At 59.0% G+C, this 18,776-nt stretch overlaps 1 protein-coding gene across 9 annotated transcripts in view; it reads left to right on the top strand.

Annotated features, from left to right (window-relative positions):
* COL27A1 (collagen type XXVII alpha 1 chain) overlaps nt 1-18,776 on the top strand; it is a 134,877-nt gene that overhangs the window by 103,730 nt on the left and 12,371 nt on the right. For 8 of the 9 annotated variants that reach the window (XR_005988810.1, XR_005988811.1, XM_041760910.1 and 5 more), the window contains 14 exons: nt 2,580-2,687; nt 6,425-6,478; nt 6,596-6,703; nt 8,026-8,079; nt 8,951-9,004; nt 12,314-12,370; nt 12,558-12,611; nt 13,011-13,064; nt 13,318-13,371; nt 14,166-14,219; nt 14,306-14,413; nt 14,919-15,026; nt 15,834-15,941; nt 18,610-18,663. Coding sequence is in view for 6 of the 9 variants with exons in the window: in XM_041760910.1 (XP_041616844.1) it covers nt 2,580-2,687; nt 6,425-6,478; nt 6,596-6,703; nt 8,026-8,079; nt 8,951-9,004; nt 12,314-12,370; nt 12,558-12,611; nt 13,011-13,064; nt 13,318-13,371; nt 14,166-14,219; nt 14,306-14,413; nt 14,919-15,026; nt 15,834-15,941; nt 18,610-18,663 (1,029 nt within the window). In the remaining 3 variants the exon portion in view is untranslated. Of the gene's footprint in view, nt 1-2,579; nt 2,688-6,424; nt 6,479-6,595; nt 6,704-8,025; nt 8,080-8,950; nt 9,005-12,313; nt 12,371-12,557; nt 12,612-13,010; nt 13,065-13,247; nt 13,372-14,165; nt 14,220-14,305; nt 14,414-14,918; nt 15,027-15,833; nt 15,942-18,609; nt 18,664-18,776 lie in introns of those variants that run through there. The other variant, XR_005988812.1, reaches the window with a different exon arrangement.

The raw sequence follows: 18,776 nt of genomic DNA, 5'->3' as shown, positions 1-18,776 counted from the left end.
CCTGTGAGCTACATGGGTCACCGTCCCCACTTGACAGATGAGGAAACTGAGTCCCAGCACGGGGGCCCCTTCCGCTTCTGGCCAGGCACCGTTCTTCCCCTTGGATCTTCTTGCTGGGGTGGGCTGGGAGCGGGGTCTTCGAGGCCTCACGCAGCCTTCCCTGCTCTCTCAGCGCGGCACCTGGCGCCGCCTTCGTCCTCTTCCTCTCCTTTAAGAGGCAGCCCAGCCCTAGACCTTGGGCCAGAGTAGCTGTGCGGGCGTCCAGCGTCTTCTCTCCTCATCCATCCTGCCGTCTGCACAACCTTTGTCCCGAGAGTCACCTTCACGGTGAAAACCACCTCTCGGACACCGCGCAGCACTTGATAGTTGATAGAGTGTTTCCATGCTGATCGTGTCCTTTGAGTTTGCCGACAGCCAGCGGGTGGTGGTGGCGGTGGTGGCGGTGACTCCTGCCAAGACTAAGGTCTATCCAGAACTCCCTCGCCAGATGCTATGCTAAGCTACTTACGTGGATTAGCCCTTTCAATCCCGTAGTAACCCTGTGCTGCTTGTTTTGCAAATGAAGACACTTGCCCAGGGTCACGCAGCTCTTGAGGGGTGGCAGCGAGATTCCAGTTTCAGCAACAGAACCCCAGCAGTGAGGGGGGTGACGTCCCCTGCACAGAGAACCTCAGAATTCCAAAGCGCCAGAACCCTAGGGTCTCACGCGTGCCCTGCCACTGGCCTAACGAGCTGTTGCGAAGCCTCTTCCTCTCCCTGGGCCTTAGTCCCCCAGCTTGAACTCCAGAAGGTTGAGCTAGACGATGGCTAAGGCTCTCCTGAGCATTCGCAGATGCCCGGGCACTCTAGAATTCTCCAGGATCCCGCCCCCCGCGCCCCCGCCCAGAGCCCACTGTGCAGGGGATCCTCAAGTACGCCACCCCAGGCTGCGGGGGTCTGGGCGGTCCCTGGGGCCAGGGCCCCTGCAGGTGCCAGGCCGGGGCTTCTCTCTGAAAACCAGCCCAGCCGCCTGGAGCAGGCCGCCTGCCTCTGAGAGCCAGGAGAGCAGGGGCCCGGGGCTGACGAGCCCGGGGGGAGTCCTGGAGCTGGAGTCTGTAGCAGGTTCATCGGGGCAGCGCCCCGTCTCCATGCCGGGCTGTGCTTGGAGCCGAGAATCTCAGTGGGACGGGATCTCACAAACCAACCCGTCCCACCCTGCCCTGGTGCCCAGGTCTGCTCTGAGACGGCCCACACCTCAGCTTGGGGTGTCCCTCCCCTATCTCTGGACACCTCTTCACTGGGGAGGCTCCCCTGCCCCCAGCTGAGCTAGAAATCACCCCCAGAGGCCCCTGCGCGTCGTCCTGCGCCCAGAGCCCAGGCCCCAGCAGGTCCGGCCTGTGGGGTCAGCTCTCGGCAGACCTGTTCCCAGGCTCCGGCCTCATGCCTTCTGCACCCTGATCTTTCTCCTGGACCCGCCCCAGTTTATCAGCGTTCCTTGTAAAGTGTGGCGCCGGGACACAGCGCTGGCCAAGACACGCTCCCCTTCTCCCAGCCCGCTCCCCCCGACAGCCGCCGCCCACCCCTTCCTCCTATGCATGACTTCAGACGCTTTCCCACGGGTCCCTCTGCACAGTCCCAGCTCAGCCACTTGCGGACTGGCCACGAGCCCCGCCAGGCCTGCCAGCCCGATGGAGGTGGCCCTCCGATGGGCGCCACCCTGTTCCTCTGTGCCCACGGCCCGTGCTGCCCCCTCAGTCCTGCTCTGCCCATGGCTGCCAGGGCACCAGCCCATGCCCCGGTCTGGCACAGCTCAGCCTGCCAGGACGTAGCCTGGATGTGGCAAGTGCCATGCAAGTGGTAACTGCTGCCCGCTGGACGGAGGGAGGGCCCCGCGTCCGCGAGGCTGAGAGCCGGGCTGAGTAGACAGCGAGGGGAGGTGGTGCTCGCTGTAGAGTCAGACGAGTAGGAAAAAAAAAAAAAAACCCAGAAAAAAATAAGATGGAGCTAAGCAGTGCGGTTGGATTAGACCTCTAAGGCTTCACGTACTGCTGACGAGCTTCCTTGCTTCGGGTCACCTGTGCCTCGGCTGCGAGCCTGGTGCGGAGCGACGGGAACTGCGACCTCAGGCTCATTACTATCACTGTCCACTGTTTTCATGCAAGTGGGGGTTGAAAATGCAACTCAAAAAATGGAGTCATTTCGGAGAGGCAGGATTGGGTGAATTTTTTTCCTTTTTTTAAGGAATCTTAAGACTCTTGTCCCCCCAGTAGAAATATCTGGGGAGAAATCGCCCGAGCTCGAGGCTCCCAGAGCTGCCCCCTTCCTGTGAACATCTTGGGGCGGGAGGGGTCGGGGTCCCGTGTTCCCTCTGAGCGACTTCCTCCCTGGCCCAGGTACCATGTCAGGGGTGTCCCCTGTGCCAGCCAGGCCAGGCCACCCTGACCCTTTGGGTGGCTCACGGAACCATCAGGGAATCCAGAGGCTGCTCGGCTGTGGACAACCAAATGGAGCCTTGAGGTTTAGCATCTCTGATGGGCTTAGTGACTAATTTATTCTCTGCCTCTTCCTCTCTCTCCCTTCCTCGTGTTCTTCCAACCTAGGGGGACAGGGGTGACCCTGGGCCTGATGGTGAACGTGGCGACAAAGGCCAGGAGGGCCTGATGGGCGAGGACGGGCCCCCCGGCCCCCCTGGCATCACTGGCGTCCGGGTGAGTGTGCACGGCAGTGGGCCATCACTTGGGGTCCTGGGTGGGTGGGTGTGCCCCCCACGCCTGTTCAGGCAGTTGGACAGGAGGTCTCTAGATAGCAGCCACCTAAAGGTCTCCGCTGTGGTCCTTCCTCCACCTGCGAGCTTCCCAGAGCACTGTCTGCCCGTGCCCCGCCCCTGCCTAACCCTCCCAGGGCTCCGAGCGCCCTTGGACCTAGCATCACATTCCTCAGTCTGGCTGCCACGCCCTCCACAAGCCTGGCCCTGCTGAACTTGTCCCACATTCAGCCACCCTGAATTTAGCAGGGGGGATTTAGAATCTGTGATTCCTCACCAGAACTTGCTGCTGCCCTCCCTGGGTCACGCGCTTGGTACGCTGAAGGATTGGGGGGAATGCGTGCTGAGATCACTTTGGGTTCCAACATTCCAGGGGCCCTTTCTTAGTAAACTTTTGAGTATCGTGGCCGTGGAACGGGTGGCAACATGCAGCAGAAATAGCCGTGGGCCTAGAGTCCAAAGGTTGAGTTCTAGCTTGAGAATCCACTGTCTCTGTGACCTTAGGCAGATCACTGCTGCCCCTCTATGAGCCTTGGTTTTCTTATCTTTAAAGAGTCAGTGAAACTTTGGAAAAGAAAGTACTTTCGACAATGTGCCAGAAAACAAATATTGTCTTTATGAATCTGGAGGAGAAAACGACTAGAAGCTGGTGGTGGTGGTGGTGGTGGTAATGGTAGTAATGTTGATGGTTGGAGGTGAAGATGATGATGATGATATTGATGATGGTGATGGTAATGGTGATGATGGTGGAGACGGTGATGGTATTGGTGATGGTGGTAATAATGGTGATAATGGTGGAGATGGTGGCAATGATGGTGATGGTTTTGGTGATAGTAGCAGGGATGGTGGTGGCGATGGTGGTGACGACCGTGATGATGGTGATAGTAGAGGTGATAGTATTAGTGATGGTGGTAATGGTGCAGGTGATAGTGGTGATGATGGTGAAGGTGATGGTGATAGTGAGGATGACGGTGATGGTGACAATGGTGGTGATGATGGTGATGATGGTGATGGTGATGGTGGAGGTGATAGTATTAATGATGGTGGTAATGATGTGAAGTTGGCGGTGATGGTGAGGATGATGGTGATGATGGTAGAGATGGTGGTGATGATGATAGTGGCAATGATGGTGGTGGCAGTGGCAGTGGTGGTGACAGTGGCCATGGTGATGGGGCAGTGGTGGTGGTAGCAGCAGAATTAATGTCCATGTTTTGCTATTTCTGCCAATTTTTATATACTGGAACTGCAAGAAGGTTCCCTGGGGCCAGACTGAGTGTGTGTTGGGTGACAGAGGTGGTGAGAGGCTTGTCTCTTTGGCATCAGGGCTACAGGACAAGCATCACCCACTCTGGCCAGGAAACAGTGGAGTATTTAAAAATAGAATTTTATGAGCCATCAGAGCCTCTCCAGAAACACATCTCCATGGATGGGGGCCCAGCAAAAGTCTTCATTCTGGCCCTGCAGCCTCACCCCGCTGGATGCTCCAGCTCTTACTCAGGATTTCCCACACCATGAGGGACATTCCCAGCTGGAGAGGGCCTGTCAGAGCGAGTGGCCGGCCGCCCTGTCCTGAGGGAGACTCCCAGGGCCCTGGCCCTGTGCTGAATTCTTCAGTCCTGACTCATTTCTCCTTCTGACAAAGGGATCAGCCAACAACAATCACCTCAGCCCACTGACATGTTCCAGCAGCCCCTGTATCATGGTGTCAGTTGCCCAGATATGACCAGCCTTGGGACAACTGAAAATCCGCATCTCATTCAAACCCACCTAGGGGACGGGACCTGCGGGTGGTGTCTTCAGCTCACAGCGCCTTTGTCTTTGGCTCTCAAATGGAATAAATAACCCCTTCCTCCCAGGCCTGGGGCCAGAACGCAGACACGGTGCCTGGGCTGTGGTTGAAGCCATGATGGTTGTGACTGTCCCATTACTGGCCCTGGTCCAGTTCAGTGCTGCCCGGTACAGGCAGAAGACGAGCCACATGTGCAACTTAAAGTTTTTCAATCCTCACATTTTCAAAATGTAAAGAGAAGTGGGTGAAATACATGTTAACGGTAAATTACATCCAGCCCAATATATCCAAGATGCGAACGCTTCCAACATGTAATCAACATAGAAATCATTAATCAGGTATTTTGCATTCTTGTTTTCTGCATGAATCTATGAAATCTGATGTGTGATTTACTTTTACAGCACATCTTAATTCGGATGCTAAATTTTCATTGGAGAGGCTCGATCTGTGTTTACATTCATAAAATACACAGCTGAGAACGTAGATTCATATTTCCAGGTTGTTCCAAGCACACGTAAAAGTTTTACGACAACCGAATTATCCGTCTTTAAATTTGATTTCAATTAAAAGTAAATTGATTAAGAATTTGGTTTCTCCCTCCCAGTAGCCACCTTTCACACGCTCCGTAGCTCCGTGTGGCAAGAGGCCATAGACGGTACAAAGCTAGTTTAAGACCTACATATGAGAGGCAGGGAAACTGAGGCACACAGAAGGGGAGGAGGTTGTCCAGGGTCACATGAGGACTTAGGCACCAGAAGGTAGGGCAGTCTGTGCTTGGTCCTTCTAGGACCGCCACGGCCTCCTTCCTGAGGGCCTCAGGGTGATCTAACTGGCACTTTCCTTGGGGACAGAGAATCGTCTACTCCAGTACATTTTGCCGTGTTTTGTCCTTGTGCTGAATCAAAGCGGGCCTCCCTGTAATTTCCGTCCACTGACCACCCCAGAGAACACAGCTGCCCTGCCTCAGGGCAGCTGCAGAAATCTGAAGATTGCCATCAGGTGCCTCTGAGTTAGTACATGTGTTTCCTGGCTCCTCTAAGATCCCATCTTCCTGCCTTCCTCCACCAATCGGTGCCTCCTCCTATTCCAAGGTGGGGCCATCCCCTCCTCATCCTACAGCATGTACCTCTGTTAATACAGCCAAAGAGATTGAATCCAACTAGCTCTTTAGTGCTTGCCAAGAATGTCCATGTTTTTCCCAGCTCCCTTAGAGGTTTGGGTCTTGAGGGGCTGTCCTCTGGAGACCATCAGGCTGTCCTTTCCAGACCAGAGACACAGCCTGCCTTACCCCCTCCATCCCAACCCAGTGTGGCTCAGTGCTGGGATTCTCTTCTCTCCCTTTTTTTCCCTCTCTTATGCTCACACATGCGCACTTACAGGCACTCCCTGAAATGAGTGGCCCTGACAAGAGCAGGGCAAAGGAGAGTAGCATTTTGGGATGCCCTATGGGGGAGGGCACAGAGCGTCCTGTTGGAGGGAGTGGCCTAGCTACCCCAGTGGAAGTGCCTGCCCTGCTGTGGCTCAGGGTGGCTGGGAGGCTGGAACAGTGTGTGGCATGTGGCAGAGCAGAGAGCTGCTCTCATGGGGACAGCTTGGGCACCCAGCAGTCCCTGAAAGGGGGATTTATCCAGCACATACTATGGGTCAGGCACCTGGTGAGCAGGAGAGGCCATCCCTGGGTTGACTCCATACCGCGAGGCAGACAGGACTCCTGTCCCCACTTTGCAGACAAAGCCTCCATCACAAGGCCCCAGGGGTATTGAGCTCAGGGTGAGTTTGGAACCCAGGCAGTCCCCCCTCAGAGCTCCTGTCCCAGTGCTCCATATGCTCCGTGGGTCTGCCTCAAGTTTCGCTCATTTCTCACCCTTTTCCTTCCCTCCTGCTCCCCTCAGGGTCCTGAAGGAAAACCTGGGAAGCAAGGCGAGAAGGGCTGGACTGGAGCCAAGGTGGGTTCTACTCCTATGGCCATGACCTCCCCAGGCCCTCATCCCCTACCCCTACCCCACCCCTCTCTCCTTCTCCTGCTGGGGTCTAGTGACAGCCTGTGTCTCCTCCCCCTGCAGGGTGCCAAGGGCTACCAAGGACAGCTGGGTGAGATGGGCGTCCCTGGAGACCCCGGACCCCCTGGCACCCCAGGCCCTAAAGGGTCCCGGGGCAGCCTGGGACCAACGGTGAGAACTCTCGGGTGGGGTGGGGTGGGGCGGGGTCAGGCACGGAGTAGAGGTCGGGGTGGGGGGTCCAGGGGCAGAAAGGGGTATCGCCCGCTCTACTTCTCAGCCAAACCGCTGGCTGTGCCTTGTCCTAACTGCTTCTCTTGAATCATGGATCCTTTGGAGAAACAGTAGAAGCTGTAGCCTTTCTTCCTGGAAAACTACCCACAATGCCAAGTATTTCTTACAGGTTGAAGGGGGCTGTGGGTCTTCTGCTGTCCTTTATAGGCCCAGATTAAGAAGCCCCATTAGGGTCGGGGGAGGAAACCAGCCCCTCAGGAGTGTTTTTAGGGAACAAGGAGTTTTCCCACTGGAAACAGATTCATGAAGATCAGGATGGAAATAGATTCATGCGGATCCGGCTGTAGATCCCTAGGTGACACTGAGGGCAGCCCAACCTGTTGCAGGCCTGTCCTGAAGGAGGGTCCCAGGGGTGTGCCAGCAGCTAGGGGAGCAAGCAGGGGGGAGGCAGGCAAGTGACGGCATTCCTGAGCCGCCACTGTACACAGATAAACAGCTGACCCGGTGAGTGTGGCACTGACTGGCAGCGTCTGTGCTGTAAATGCTCCCATCGCGGCTGATTTCATGCCATCAGCTGGGTGTCCTGAATGCACAGTTGGGAGGAGGTGCGCAGGATTGTCTGTCATCTGGTAGCTTTGCCACACGAACTCCATAGACGGAAATAGGCTGGAGCACAGATAATAGTAAAATGTAGTAAAATTATTAGGAAGGGATGAGTTTTGGGTATTTATCATCTTTGTTATTATTTTTTATTTTTTTAATTTAAAAAAATTTTTAAAGATTTTATTTATTCATAAGACACACAGAGAGGAGAGAGAGACAGGCAGAGACACAGGCAGAGGGAGAAGCAGGCTCCATGCAGGGAGCCCGATGTGGGACTCGATCCTGGGTCTCCAGGATCACACCCTGGGCTGAAGGTGGCGCTAAACCACTGAGCTACCTGGGCTGCCCTCATCTTTGTTTTTAATATGATTAATTTAACTATAAATTTGTATAACTTTCTATAGCAGTTCTGTTTAAAAGTGGCTCACAAAGGTGAAGACGGTTTAGCCACTGGGGCCCTGAACCCCTGGAGCTGACAGAAGGAAGGGCTGGAGGGAGAAGGGGAGCTAAGGGACGAGGGGACAGTTGCCACTTGCTCCCCAGCCTGGGTTCTGGGCTACGGATGTGCCAGTCTGCTGGGCTGACCTGGGCTGGAGCCAGCGCCCAGGCCCTGCTGTGAGAACCACGCCTGTTCCAGCACGGGTCTGCTCCTCTCCTAGGGTGCTCCAGGACGGATGGGGGCCCAAGGAGAACCGGGACTCGCTGGTTATGATGTAAGAAAATCTCACCTCCCCCTCCTGAATTCTGTCCTGCAGGTGGGGCCCCGGGCGTGCCTCCGCCTCTGCCCCCACCATCCTCCTTGGGCCACTGAAGATCCCTGGTCTCCCAGGGCCCACAGAGCAGGGGCGCACAGATAGAAACACCCACCCCCTCCATGCACCCTGGCTGAGTCCTTCCTTCCCGTGGCGGGTGCCACGCATGCTTCCCATCTGGGCGTCGCACCTGCTGTCTGCGGAAGGGGAAGAGCCTTACCTCGTTTTTGCATCCGAGCTGGGACCCGTGTTAGAGGCGGCGGAGCCAAACCTGTGTTAGACATTTGGGTGACTAGTCCTCAGAGAGGCTCGGGGCTAGCTCAGAAAGGGAAACGGAGGCTTGGGGAGACTCGTGACAGCTTGTTAGGTCTGAAGGTGGGATCCAGTGTCTGAAGGAGGCACAGCAGGGAGAGGAGGGCAGAAGAAGGGGCAGGGCACAGGACATGGGAACTAGAGAGGAGGCCCCCGAAGCCCCAGGGGGGAGCCTGCCTGTGTGCTTCTCACCACAACCAGGGGAAGCATTTTGGCCCTGCCCCTACCCCAGGGGACACAGCTGGCTCTCAGACATCTGGCCACAAGTCTGCTCCAGGCTGGGGTGACCCGCACCCCGACCATCCAAGTGGGCCCAGCCCTTAGAGGGACTGACACGGCCTGTCCGGGAGGCCAGGCCCCAGGAGGCACAGGGCCTGCTCAGGGTGGCACAGGGAGCTGGGGCAGAGCCAGGACCCAAACTCGCAGCCCAGGGTCTCCATCTCTGAGCTCCTGTCCATCACTGTGCCTCTCGGTCCTCACTCCCCCATGCTCTCACCCCTTGCCATCTTGTTTCCCGCAGGGACACAAAGGCATCATGGGCCCCCTCGGACCTCCTGGACCAAAGGGCGAAAAGGTGGGTGCTCAGGCCTGGGAGGCAGCTGCTCCCTCCCATCCCGGCCGGCAGGAGCCAGCCCGCGGGCACTGTGGCCAGGCTGATGGGTCAGCTCACCCCGCGGCCAGCCAGGAGCCGTTAGACCCACGCTGAACACAGGTGGGCTGCGTGTCAGGGCCGTGCCCAGCACCGGAGCAAAACCACAGCTCTGCCCGCCCGTCATGTTCGGACTAGAACTGCAGTTCCATCATCTGTGTGAATGTGGGCATTGAAGCCTTGCTCAGGAGCAAGAGCCCCCAGCGAGGGCCAGCGGAGGGTCGCCAGCGAGGCCAGCCTTTCACAGCCGGGAGGGAGCCACTGAGGCAGAGGGAGGGCATGTCCATACCCCACTGCTTGGCTCCAGCCTCGGTGGAGGAGAGAAATTGCTAGAAGAAAGCTTGCCCGATTGCTGTACCCTGCTGCACGGTGCCGGTGGGGACGTGGGGCCAGGGGGCCAAGGCATCGGCCCTGGGTGACAATCCAAGGCAGCACCAAACTGGCCCTGGACCCGGGCTTTCAAGTCCTACCTTGGCGACTCTGAGCACCCCTGTTCTTGCTTCCCTCCTCCCCTGATGGCTCAGCTGGACTGTGTCCTAGCAGGCGGCCACCCCTCTCCCCATCTCCTTGCCCCTCTGCCTCCGCAGCCGTCCCTTCAGTCCCTTCGTTCGCTGAGTCAGCTACCCACTAACTACATCCCGCTGCCGTGTGAATCACCCTGGCCTGGCTGGCTGTCCAGCTGGCCCCTTCCTCCTGCTTGGAGAGGAGATCTGCAATCAGTGGGCTCCAGCATCCCACAGGAAGCTGCTGGAAGTGCCACTCAGTACCCTGAGTCCCCCGCCCTTGGCCCTCAGTCTCCCACAGCTGGCACAGGTGGGGTTAACAGACCCTGACACAAGGCTGAGCGTCCCTCTGAGCCACCTGTGGGCCCCAGGCCCAGTTCCTATGGCTGCTGAGAATGGGTTCCTAACCCTAAACCTAAGGGCCAAGGCCTTGGGCGGGGCCCCAGGGTTCCTGAGCCTTGATCACCCCATCTGTTAAGTGGGTGGGCACCTCCCGAATGTGCGGCTAAGCAGGACATCGTGCACAGGGCAGCCAGGCCACTTTCTTAGTGATAAGGTATTAGGTTCACTCATTCATTTGGGCATCTGACAGGTATTTATGGATTTATGATGATGAAGAAGTGTTTTCTCGGCCCTGAGCTAGTGGCTGTGGACTGATGCCCTAAAGACCTCCAGAGGGGACTAGACACAAGAGCAAATAGCCAGGCACCAGCTGGAGGGTGCTGGGAGGGGGGAGCAGGTTCCGGGGGGAGACCCTGAAGCAAAACGGCCCTGAGCAAAGCTCCCCCAGGACTCCCCCTGTGGTCCTCACCGCATCTCCACGCGGAGGGGTCAGAGTCCCACATGACAGATGGAGAAACGGAGTCTCCGGGCTGCTTAAGGACTAGGTCAGGACCAGGGACCAGGGTTCAGACTCTGAGGTCAGGCTGTGCCTCCCAGGCCGGAAACAGGCACCCGGGGGAGCTAATGCACTGCTCGACTGGTGACTTCCTTGGGTGGTGTCTCGAGGGATTAGCGATGGGACTCTGGGAACAAGGAGAAGACGGGGCTCCACCAGCGTCCTGGTGCTAAAAACACATCCCCAAGCTACAGCCACAGTGTGTGTGTGTTGAGGGGCGAGCGGGGGAGATCCGTATAGCCAGCTTTGGGTTCAGCCCACCCTTTGATTCCTGTGTGGTCTTGGCTAAGACCTTCCTTCCCTGGGCCTCAGTTTCCTGGTCTGTAAAATGGGCCAACAGCCACAGCAGCGAGGGAGGCCGTAGGGACACCCGGTAGACACGGCCTCCTTCTCCAAAGTGCCCCAGTCCCGCTGCCTCCCTCCACGGTGGGACCAAGGCTTGGGACAGAGAGCCATAGAGGGAGGTCAGGGAGGAGAGGGAATCCCCACTCCCTGGGCCACCCCCTCGGGTCCAACTTGTTCTGAGCCTCGGGCCAAGTCCCTCCCGCCTTCGGTCTCTGCCCACAGGAGCCACAGAGGCTCTGGGCCAAGGCGCTACGGCTGCCAGCCCTCAGGGCTGATTTGGGCCTGGGACGGGCTCCAGCCCCAGGGATGGCTCCCTCTCCTGCCTCTCAGGCTTCCCCTTCAGTCCCTGCCAGCATCCGGGGGGCCCCGGCTGAGCCTCCGGCCCAGAATGCACCCCCAGGGGAGGGGACACCGGTTGTCCGGGGCTGGAACGTTGCGAGCCCTGGGATCCTGCCACTTGCAGCTCCGATGACACCTTCCCTGTAGCTGGCACATGGCATCCAGCCTCTGGGCTGGGTGGTGGCCCAGGGCCCGGAGTGGCCTGCCAGGGCTCAGGACCTCCACTCCAAACCCTCCCCCACCCCATCCCTCTGACTGCATCCAGGCCACACACCGTCCCCCGTTACTGTCACCAACAGCCAATTTCATGGCCATCTGAGCCCCTACTACGTGGGCAGTAGCGAGCTTTCCTCCCTGGTCCTCAGAGCAGCCCGGCAAGGCATCAGTCCTGTGTCGCAGCTAGGGATCTGTCCTGTGGACGACACTCTCCGAATTGGCCCACGGCCGAGGGCAACCTGGGGCCGCCCAGGGCCTGCTTCCGGGGCTCCCACCCAGGGTAGGAGGTTCCTGTTAGAGCTGCAGCCCTCTGCCCACCCTATTCCAGCAGAGATGGGAGAAAGGGACTCTCATTCAGAGCTCAACAGTGGAGCAGCCCACGTCGCCCCTCCGTGCCTCGGTGTCTTCATCCGTCAAATGGGGAGAATAACATTACACGCTTCACAGGGCTGTTGGGACTGTTGTCACTCCCTGCCGAGCACCACATGGGGGTTTCTCGCATCATCTCCCCAAATCCTCCGCCCTCCTCACTCCTGGGTATGGCCATTGTCCTCTGCCCCGCCTCACCCCCATCCCCCAGCTGAGCAGAAGAGCTCCCAGCTGGGAAGGGACCTGTGGAGGGTCTGAGGCCTGGGTCCTGTGCAAGCTGGTGTGACCACGGTCTCTGCTCTGAGCCGCCTGGATCTTGCAGCCCGAGGGTACCCACGGGGTGGGGGGGCAGGCCCGACAGGAAGGAGCGCTGTTCTGGGTTCCACGGTCCTGGTCGCACGCCCTGGCCTGCCCCTTCCCCTCTCTGGCCTCAGTCTCCCCGTCTGTAACCCTGAGTCGGCTGGACTTCATCTCTGATGAAGGCCTCTGCGCCGTGTGGAGTGCCTGCAGTCCCCCACTGCACCAGGAGCCAAGAGCGGGTCCTAAAGCTGGTTGTGTCCACAGGGGGAGCAGGGCGAGGACGGCAAGGCCGAGGGGCCACCCGGGCCCCCTGGAGATCGGGTGAGCCTCCCGTTTCTGTCCCCTGGACCTCTGCCAAGGGGGAGCCCGGGCTTGATGCTGGGGGCAGGGGCGGGGGATGCTGAGCAGGGGTGAGGCTGCTGCAGGCGTCAGAGGGGGTGGCCCGTGAGGCCCAGCTCTGTGTCCCCCCGCCTCTGGTGGCTCATGTGTTGTTGTCCTTGCCCTCCAGGGCTCCGTAGGCGATCGAGGAGACCGCGGGGAGCCAGGGGACCCGGGATACCCTGTGAGTACCAGGGCTCCGAACCCCCGGCCCTCAGCAGGAGACAGGCCCTCCCTCCCCCTGCCAGCTGGCAGGGCTGCGGCGGGGAGTGGGGGCTGGATGGAGAGACCCTTCCTGGCGGGGCCTCAGTCTCCCCTTTGGGGCTGGGCACGGCTCTCCCAGCCCAGGCAGTGCACAGAAGCGGGAGGTGGGCCACTGAGGGAGCACCAGGCCCCCCAGGCTCCTCCCTGCCCCCCGCCCCTCCATCCTCCCCCTGTGCAGCTTTGCAGAGCAGCGAGCTGAGAGGAGACGGGGCAGTGACACCTGGGTAGGAGGAGCAAGGGCTTCGGGGGCTCCCCCGGGGCTGGAAGCTACCCGGCCCCCCCAGGATGGGCCCCTCACCCATCTCTCCTTGGCTTCCAGGGTCAGGAAGGTGTGCCGGGCCTCCGAGGGGATCCAGGCCAGCAGGGCCTACCAGTGAGTGGCGTTTCCTGTCCTCTCCCTCTCTTCCCCAGGTGGGCGGGCGGGCAGTGGGGGGAGTCGGGGGCCCTGCTCCCCGCAGGTTGGGCCGGGGCAGTCCACTCTGGCTTCTCCCGCCCTGATGCCGGGGGCACCCCCAGAGCCTGCCCCCCCAAACCCCTCCCACCCCTCCCCCTCTAGGCGGACACTGGCCACCCTCCCCGGGAGAGAATCCTGGGGCCGCTTTGCATCATCTCACCTTGGTTTGCAGGGGCATCCGGGACCCCGGGGGCGGCCGGGACCCAAAGGATCGAAAGGGGAAGAGGTAAGGGGATTGATGTCCTGGGGGCGGGGGAAGGGGCGCTCTGGCAAGGGCGGACACAGGTCCCCGCAGGTAGGAGGCTACAGGAGGCTGGGCCCCTGGGGCCTGCGGGGTGCTCCCTGGCCAAGATCTCTCCGCCGCCAAGGGCCTGAGGGAGGGAGGATCACCGGCTCCACTGGCAGGGCCTCCAGGAGGGGGACCACCTGTGGGGCCAGCAGGGGGATTTGAACACAGGGCAGTCAAGAGCCAGCCCAGCCATTCATTCCACACAATGGGAGAAAATTTGGAGAGGCCAGGGGTGGGGTGGGGGGGCAGCGATGCTGGGGCAGGAACTGAGGGGTGGTCGAGGACTTTCCCGCCTCACACCCAGAGCCCGTGTCTGCCTCCACTGAGGCTGAGCCAGTGCTGTCTTAATCGCCCCCACCCCCAGGCCTGTCTCCTTCCTCTCCATCCCCCCCTCCCCCAGGGATCCAGCCACACTCTGGAGGATCAAAGGGTCTGGGAGCCCAGCCAGCCGTGGGCCCAGGCTCCCCCTGGGAAACGGCAGGGGCCTAGAGCCTCTGCAGCACGGGGAGCCAGTGGGGGCCCGGGGCCCAGAGCGGGGGCGGTGACAACACTGGCAGGTTCCACGCCCGGAGTGCTGGGGTCCGTCTGCAGGTCCAGATACTGAGCCCCAAGAGGTGGAGGGGCAGGGCCGGGCTGCACAGGAGCCCGTGATCCTTTGAGCCCCCGTTCCAGACCTCCCAGGGTTCCGGCCCCCCTCCCGGCAGACTGTCACGTGCCCCTTGCTTTCACAGGGACCAAAGGGAAAGCACGGCAAGGCCGGGGCTCCAGGACGCAGGGGGATTCAGGTGAGTGGCCGCAGCCCCGGCCGGTCCTCCCCGCCTGCCGCCCTGCCCTCCGCAGAGGCCCTCACCCGCTTCTCTTATACCCCCAGGGCCTGCAGGGGCTGCCGGGGCCCCGGGGCGTGGTGGGGAGACAGGGCCCCGAGGGTGTCGCGGGACCAGACGGGTTTCCCGGCAGGGATGGCCCAGCAGGACAGCAGGTGAGCAGCACCGGGGCTTAACAGACCCTGTCTCCGTCGGAGACCAGGCGTGTTGTGTGCGTTGGGGCGCGGGGGTGGTCCTGCCTAGGCCACAGGCCAGGAGGAGCAGGTTGGGAAGCCTGGACGGGGCAGGCCCAACACGTCCAGAAGTCTCGGGCGTGGGCCCACCACTCACAACTCTGCAGCTCTGGGCAGCCGGGGTGGCTCCGCGTTTCAGCGCCGCCTTCGGCCCAGGGCGTGATCCTGGGATCCGGGATCGAGTCCCACGTCGGGCTCCCTGCATGGAGCCTGCTTCTCCCTCTGCTTGTGTGTCTGCCCCCGCCCCCTCCCCGCCCTCTCATGAGTAAATAAATAAAATCTTAGCAGGATGACCTCCCTCCCTCCAGTTCCACTCAGAGTCCACCCCCAGACTCTGAGACATCCTGCACCCCCCCACCCCCCGCCCCGGCTGCCTGTTTCCTGCAACGTGAGCGGTCCGGTCCTCCTTCACCCTCTTTCTGTACAGGGGGAGCAAGGAGACGATGGGGACCCTGGCCCCGTGGGCCCTGCCGGGAAGAGAGGAAATCCAGGTGTGGCCGGCTTGCCTGGAGCGCAGGGGCCCCCAGGATTCAAGGTCAGACACCTGCAAATCCTTCTCACCCGCCTTCCACCCTTTTACCCTGGGCACTAACTATAATGACGTCGGTTAGAAGGGTGACGCGGGCGCCCGTGTCCCGGGGCCTGTGTGGAAATGGAGTCCCTGGCGCTGACGGTCCTCGGGGTCCCCGGCCCTCGCGGGCGCCTGACTTAGGGGACAGTTCACCCCGTAGCTGTGCACACCCAAGGGCCCTGGGCGTTGAGCTGCCCTTGGGCGCCCTCCTGTGGGCCTTCGTGGGACAACGGCTGCTGCTCGCAGCCACGAGCTCGTCCAAAAAGCCTCTTTTTAGAAAGTGTTCCCCGCGGTGGGGGAGGCAGCCACCAGTGGACCTGAGCCCAGGGCCCCACACCCAAGGGGAGGTCGAGGTGGACGACTGAGACATGGCTCCTCTCGGCCTCCCCAAGCGAGAGGTTTAGCTGGCGAGAGGCTGGAACCCTCCGCGGGAGCAGCAGACATGGGGTGTCGGGTGGCAGGGAGAGGTGGCCTTGTCCCCCCACCTCCCGGGGCGGGGGATTTACTTGAGGAGAGAAGGGGAGGCAGCAGCAGTGGGGGTGGGAACTTCGAGGCCTGCTGGGAGGAAACAGTGAAGAGGACAAGCGGGGGAAGTTGGGGTGAAGTTCTGAGCCCCCGCCAGGCCCGCCCTCTGAGCCCCAGCATCCCGCTGGGGATGTCAGCGGGGCCTGTGGAATCACCACTCTGTCTCTCCTAAGCCCCCCTCCCCTAGAACCAAGCTCCCCCCCCCATTGATTGGTCATTTTGGTGTTTTGTTTTTTCTTTTTAAAGGGTGAAAGTGGGTTACCTGGGCAGCTGGGTCCTCCTGGCAAACGAGGGACAGCAGGAGGCACTGGGCTTCCTGGGAACCGGGGGGAACCTGGATCCAAAGGCCAGCCGGTGAGTGAGCCCCAGGGAAGGCAGACGTTCTCGCACTCGCACGCCCGCAAACACGTCCACACATGCACACACGGGCCCAGAAGCCTCCTGCCGGCCCTGTGACACGGAGTGGGCGACACCCTCTCTGAGCCCCAGGTGCTCCTCAGCCTCCCCTGAATGGGGAGGGTTGGAGGGAGGAGGCTGAGAGAGGAGAACTGAGTGGTCCCTTCAGAAAGAGGAGAGGTGGCGGGTGCCAACCTGAACTCGAAATAGCCTTACGTCTATCAAAGAAATCCAACCCGTGGTTCAAAAAGCATCCCACGTGGAAAACCTCGGGCTCAGATGACTTCCCTGGAGCATTCTAGGCAGAGTGAATGGAAGAAGTAATGCCAATTCTGCATAAACCCTTCCGGAAAATTGAAGAGGAAGGAATATTTGCCAGCATATTCTATGAAGCTAGCATCTCCCTGATGTCAAAGTTGGACAAAGGCATCGCTCCAGACTCATATAGCTCAGAAATAGAGGGATGCCCGGGTGGCTCAGTGGTTGAGCATCTGCCTTTGGCTCAGGGCGTAACCCCGGGGTCCTGGGATCGAGTCCTGCATCGGGCTCCCTGCATGGAGCCTGCTTCTCCCTCTGCCTGTGTCTCTGCCTCTCTCTCTCTCTGTGTCTCTCATGAATAAATAAATAAAATCTTAAAAAAAAAAAAAGAAATAGAGATACTGAGATTCTCAACACAATTGTAGAAAAATCAGTGTAAGAATGTGTAAAAAAAAAAAAAGAAAGTTAGGACACCGAGACCAGATGTACCCCAGGAATGCGAGGGTGGTGTGGTATTTGAAAGTAAGTCAACATAATTCACCATCTTAACGAACTGAGAAAGAAAACCTATTTGATCCCATCCGTGGATGCAAGAAGAGCGTTTGCCAAAATGCAACCCCATTTCTGATAAAGCCCCATTTCTGGGCTCCACAAACTTGGTACACGGAAAAGGAGCTTCCCCGACGGGGAGGAAGGCGTTGGTGAAAAACGGACACTTAGCATCATACTTAATAGTGAATGGCGTGGTGTTGTGTTTCGCTTTTTTTTTTTTTTTTGTCCAAGAAGCAGAAACGAGTCGAAGATGCTTGTTCTCACTACTTCTGCTCCGCGTTGGGCTGGCAGTTGGAGCCGGTGCCATAAGGAATGAAAAACGAGGCATTCATCTCAAAAAAGGAGGAAGCGACTTTTCCATGGGTAGATAGAGTTATCATCTGTGTAGAAGCCCGGACGGAATCCGCAGTGAAGCTGCTAGAACCAGGGGTACAGCAAGACGACGGGACGCCAGCCCCGTGTGCACGGGGGAACTGTACGCAAGCCACAGTCAGAACTTGAAACCCGAAAAGCGGTGCTGTTTGTAACAGCGAGAAAACGGCAAAGTCTTAGACATCCGTAGGCCGACGGGCGTCCGAGGCAGGTGCGCTGCAAAGCTTCGAAGCATTTCTGAAATCAATCGGGAAGACCTAAGTAAGCGGAGGTGCTGTGCTCAGTGGTCAAAGACTCGGTGTTGTTAGGATGGCAGTTGCCCTCCAGTTGGTAGCACGATCCCAACCAAAGTCCCATCAGGCCTTTCCCGTGGGAAAAATAACAAGCTCGAGTCTCACATTTATTTGCAAGTGGGCAAGGTCTGGAATAACCAAAGCAACTCGAAGAGAGAAGGCTTTTCTTTTGGGGGAACTCCCAGTAGTTGATTTCCAGACATTATATAGGAACAGCGACCAAGAGGGGAGGCACCGCCATCAACATACTAATAATAGGGCCAAAGGAACGGCATGGAGAGTCCAGAAATATATTCACACGTGGATAACGGACTTTTGACGAAGTTGCAGAAGCAGCTCAGTCTTTTCTAGCAACTGGACACCTTATGACGTGGACAAAATGAACTCAACGTGGACCACACACCTAAATGTAAAACCTAAAATGCTCAACTTTTAGAAGAGAGCGTAGCAGAAAAATCGTAATCGTCGAGACCTGGGGTTATACGAGGATTTCTTAGATGTGGCACCAAAAAGGAGTGATGAGTGGGCCTTTATCAAAATGTAAAGCTTTGGCTCCTCCAAGGACGCTGTTAAGAGAATAAAAAGACAAGCCACGTGGTAGGAGAACGTGCAAATTGTGTATCTAGTAAAGGATTTGTATCTAGAATATGTAAAGAGTTCTCGAAACGGAATAGTAAGAAGGGCACCCGTGTGACTACGGGCACGTTCCTGCTCCCTGAGCCGCAGGCCTCTCACCTGTGCCTGTTACGCCTCCCTGGGCCGAAGTCGGAACGGGGGTGCGTGCCAAGCACCTGGCCCATCGGGGCCCACAGCTCATGAGCTCCTTCTGGGGGGCCTATCCTTGAGGGAGCCTCTGAGATGGGTCCAGGAAAGCGTTTGCAGGTCCTTTCATTCACTTCCTTGAAGACGTGGGACAGGAGACCCCCAGTGTTCTAGAACATTCCTCATGGAATCCCTGAGCTGGCCTCCGCAGAGGGCACAGGCTCCTGCCCGCTCGGAGCCCAGGCGACCGCTGTCTAGCATATGAGCCTTTGCCTGGAGGTGGCGTCGCCGAAGTCCGTGGGGGAAGGCCAGCCCAGGGGTCCCGGGAGATGGGCTGGGCCCCCTCGCCCTGGCTGCACCCACCACATCTCGCTCTGCTCTCCCCACAGGGTGACTCTGGCGAGATGGGCTTCCCAGGAATGGCTGGCCTCTTCGGACCCAAGGTACGGGCTCCCGCTTCACCGGGTTCCTGTTGGGGTCTCCTCCATCCACCCCCCCCCCATTCGTTTATCCATTTACTCAGCAAATATTCCTTGAGCGCTCCCATGTGGGCTGG

This window comes from Vulpes lagopus, chromosome 7, assembly GCF_018345385.1.
Source record: "Vulpes lagopus strain Blue_001 chromosome 7, ASM1834538v1, whole genome shotgun sequence".
Taxonomy (NCBI): domain Eukaryota; kingdom Metazoa; phylum Chordata; class Mammalia; order Carnivora; family Canidae; genus Vulpes; species Vulpes lagopus.
Note: the sequence above shows the minus strand (reverse complement) of the source record. Positions and strands in the feature narration are given on the sequence as shown.